The sequence below is a fragment of the Pteropus alecto genome, unplaced genomic scaffold (assembly GCF_000325575.1).
Source record: "Pteropus alecto unplaced genomic scaffold, ASM32557v1 scaffold121, whole genome shotgun sequence".
NCBI lineage: Eukaryota > Metazoa > Chordata > Mammalia > Chiroptera > Pteropodidae > Pteropus > Pteropus alecto.
This window is the reverse complement of record NW_006434369.1, coordinates 17,261,149-17,264,855: the sequence shown is the minus strand read 5'-3', so window position 1 is coordinate 17,264,855 and position 3,707 is coordinate 17,261,149. Positions and strand designations below refer to the sequence as shown.

Genomic DNA, 3,707 nt, shown 5'->3' with positions numbered 1-3,707 from the left:
GGCCATCCTTTTCTTGGAGTCGAACATCTGCTGCGTGAGCTCGGGCACCGTCAGGGCCCGGTACTGCTGGCTGCCCCGGCTGGTCAGCGGGGCGAAGCCGGGCATGAAGAAGTGCAGGCGCGGGAAGGGCACCATGTTCACCGCCAGTTTGCGCAGATCTGCGTTCAGCTGGCCGGGGAAGCGCAGGCAGGTGGTAACCCCGCTCATGGTGGCAGACACCAGGTGATTGAGGTCTCCGTAGGTGGGGGTGGTCAGTTTCAAGGTGCGGAAGCAGATGTCGTACAGGGCCTCGTTGTCGATGGAGTAAGTTTCATCTGTGTTTTCCACCAGCTGGTGGACGGAGAGGGTGGCGTTGTAGGGCTCGACCACCGTGTCGGACACCTTGGGCGAGGGCATCACGCTGAAGGTGTTCATGATGCGGTCTGGGTACTCCTCCCGGATCTTGCTGATGAGCAGCGTGCCCATCCCAGACCCCGTGCCGCCCCCCAGCGAGTGGGTCAGCTGGAAGCCCTGCAGACAGTCACAGCTCTCTGACTCCTTCCTCACCACGTCCAGGACTGAGTCTACCAGTTCAGCTCCCTCTGTGTAGTGGCCTTTTGCCCAGTTGTTCCCGGCCCCGCTCTGGCCTGCCAGAGGGAAAGGAAAATATTAGACATAAAAGCATAAGGAATTCCAAATTCTGTCCTTTTGACTCTGGACTAGTCTTAGAGTTGCAGATTGTTTTCTTTCAGATCTTTTCTTACCTACAGAAAAATTTTCTATATCAGTAACCCTCACAAACACTGAATATCATAATATAATAAGAAAGTTTGTCTCAAATGAGGTCATTAACTGAACAAGAAGATGGTTTAACAAAACACAACTGGTTTTAAAATTAAGAACAGAGAACGCTGTGTAAATACTTAAATTATGTCCAATTAACAGGCAAAGGCACAATGTGATCAGAAGGGAACATGAGCTCTAAGCCCATGTCTCTATAGTCTACGGAGACATGTAGTCTCCATAGTCTCCGTAGTCTCTGTAATATGTCACCTCGATGACACTGCAATTTTTTTTCATTCAAACTAAGCAGTTGTCTCACTGCTGGTCATAACCTTTGCCTTTGGCATTTGCTTCTTGAAGTGGTGACCTGTTGTCACTGGTCCTCTGAAATTACCAGTAGCCTATTAACTCCTGTTTGAAGCTTTTTCATTACCCTGTTCTTTACCCTTCACAGGCTGCTCTCTAGTGGGAGAGCTACAGCAGTCTTGGAGGGCTACAGCAGCCTCAAAGGGCTACCTTTTAAGCTGTCCAGAAAGTCGTTACCTATGGAAATGGTGACATTAGGCCAGGACTCTGGACCATCTGTGGACATGCAGTGTCCGCCTTGGCATTCAGCACTAAGAACTGTGATTTACACAGTGTTCAGGAAGAAGACTCACTGAGCCAGTTCCCACTAATCATGACTACGTACCGAACACAAAGTTGTCTGGCCTGAAGATCTGGCCAAATGGTCCAGACCTGACCGAGTCCATGGTGCCGGGCTCCAGATCCACCAGGATGGCTCGTGGTACGTATTTGTTACCTGCGGGGAATAAGAGCTGGACTTAGACCTGCAGTTAGCAAACAAATCAGACACGGTAGTGTGCTACGCGCCTTTCACAGCACAATTCATTAGCGAAAATTCCAGTCTGTGAGACAAAGTAAGAGAATAGGGGAGCTTTTCTGTTTTCAAAAGGGGATAATGAGCATGCTTAGTCATGGCACACATGCAAGAGGCTTAAGGAACTATAAAATGTATTTTTGAGCAGTTGAATTTTAAAATGAATGTAAGAAGCATTTATTTGTCCTTGTATGTTCCTAGTACATCACATCTGCCACAGTATGGCAAGCAAGATTGATTGGAAAGCAAAAAAAAAAAAAAATTCAAATAATCACCAGCAGCTTCATTGTAGTACACGTTGATTCTCTCCAGCTGCAAGTCACTGTCTCCATGGTAACTGCCAGTGGGGTCGATCCCATGCTCATCACTGATGACCTCCCAAAACTGGAAATTTAAAAAAAAATTGCACGTGATATCCTGGCATTCTAAATATCAGTAAGGATGGCCCTTTTCTTCTTCTCATGTCCTTGGAACAGCGGCCATTGTGGTCAGACAATTAAGGAGTCCTAAGCAGACCGGATAGCTGTGTGCTCTATTCCTCCAGCAGCTGCTGCTGAGGGTGTTTGGATAACCGCAGAGCATCGGGCATATTATGGCAATAGGTTGAAAAGCTGGGAGGGGCACCAAAGGAGGAGGGTGGGCACAGCAGATCTCCTGGGCAAGCCGAGGATACTGGGGCAGCTGTCACCCCCAGGCAGGGCTGATGTTGCAGCATCTCAGCTGATGGATGGGTCCTGGCAGGACGTAGGACCAGTTGGATCCCACCCTGCTGTTGCCTTAAGAATCGGTGTCTCCTGGCTCAAAGCCCACCCAGCCCTCCAAGCAGTGCAGTTTTATGCCACTGGCATCCATACTGGCCTCTGGCCACTGAGCGCAGCAGGAGATGGGTGGGGAAGGGCAGGCAGGAGCCTGGGAGCATGACTGGGGCAGTGAATGGAGCTGGCCTTGATGAGGGCACAGGCTCCATTGTGAATTTGCAGCAGGAAAGGGGGTGGGGAGGTTGGGGTGGGCAATATGGCGGTTCTGACAGAGACCACGTCCTTGTTCGGATGCCTGCCCACACCCCTGCACCATGCCCGCTCCTGCCTCGCCCATTGCGGTGGGTAATTGCAGCCCCGATACTGTCACCTGCCGCCTGGCAGACAGGAAGCCAGACTGGCATTTATATTATCCTGTCTAGATGATGCTCATATTAGAAAAATTATCTAACATCTTCATATTTGTCCCCAAGGAGCAGTCTCTATAACATGTCACCTCGATGACACTGCATTTTTTTTTTTCATTCAAACTATACACAAAAATATCCAAATTAAATTCCACATGAGGCCACTGGATTAAGACGACCGCGGTCTTTACCCAAATTTTAGAGACTTGTATACCCAGCTAAATGCCAACTACATGCTGCAGTAGGACCGGTTTCGAGGAAATTTCAAAGGGCCTTGATTAAAAGCACATACAGCTGCGTCGCTGCAAGCATCGTGGCAGGTTCTGTGATTTCCCGGGCCCCGCCGAAGCCGCGCCGAGAATGCGCCACCTCGGCGGGCGAGCGAGCAGGCGAGCGGCGACTGCCACCTCCTCCCCTCCTCTCACCCCCAGGCCCGGCCTCGGCTCGCGCCCTCGGGACCCGCTGCCCGCCCCCGGCCCGGGCCCTTACCTTCGGGGCCCGCTACCCTTTCCCGGCCCCTCCCCAGGGGTGCGCCCACCTTGGCGCCGATCTGGTTGCCGCACTGGCCCGCCTGGATGTGCACGATCTCGCGCATGGTGCCGGCTGCAGAGCGGGTGGAGGCGCTGGCCCTCGGAACTGTGCGCACAGAGAGGACCTGCAGATTCCGAGCACAGAGACCTGTCGCCGCCCCTGAGCTCGGTCTTTTATACCGACAGAGTCGCATAGCCAGCAGTGACGTAATGGCGGGCGGAGCTGAGCGGGGCGGCGCGCTGGGGACTGCGGCACCACAAGGGGGAGCTGGGGCGCGGTGCGAGGTGCGGGGGTGCTCTAGCCAGTAGCCGCGACCGCTGCGTCTGCGTAAGGCTCCCAGCCCCGGCATCCGGCTGCCTCCGACCCACG

The 3,707-nt window shown here is 53.0% G+C and overlaps 1 protein-coding gene across 1 annotated transcript in view; it reads right to left on the bottom strand.

Moving 5' to 3' along the window:
• LOC102884657 (tubulin beta-2A chain) overlaps window positions 1-3,546 on the bottom strand; it is a 4,159-nt gene extending 613 nt beyond the window's left edge. Inside the window, 4 exon segments of the mRNA XM_025044909.1 lie at window positions 3-626; window positions 1,454-1,564; window positions 1,918-2,026; window positions 3,346-3,546. Of these exon segments, the coding sequence (XP_024900677.1) occupies window positions 3-626; window positions 1,454-1,564; window positions 1,918-2,026; window positions 3,346-3,531 (1,030 nt within the window). The 5' untranslated portion in view covers window positions 3,532-3,546.
• Between the last annotated feature and the right edge of the window lie 161 nt (window positions 3,547-3,707).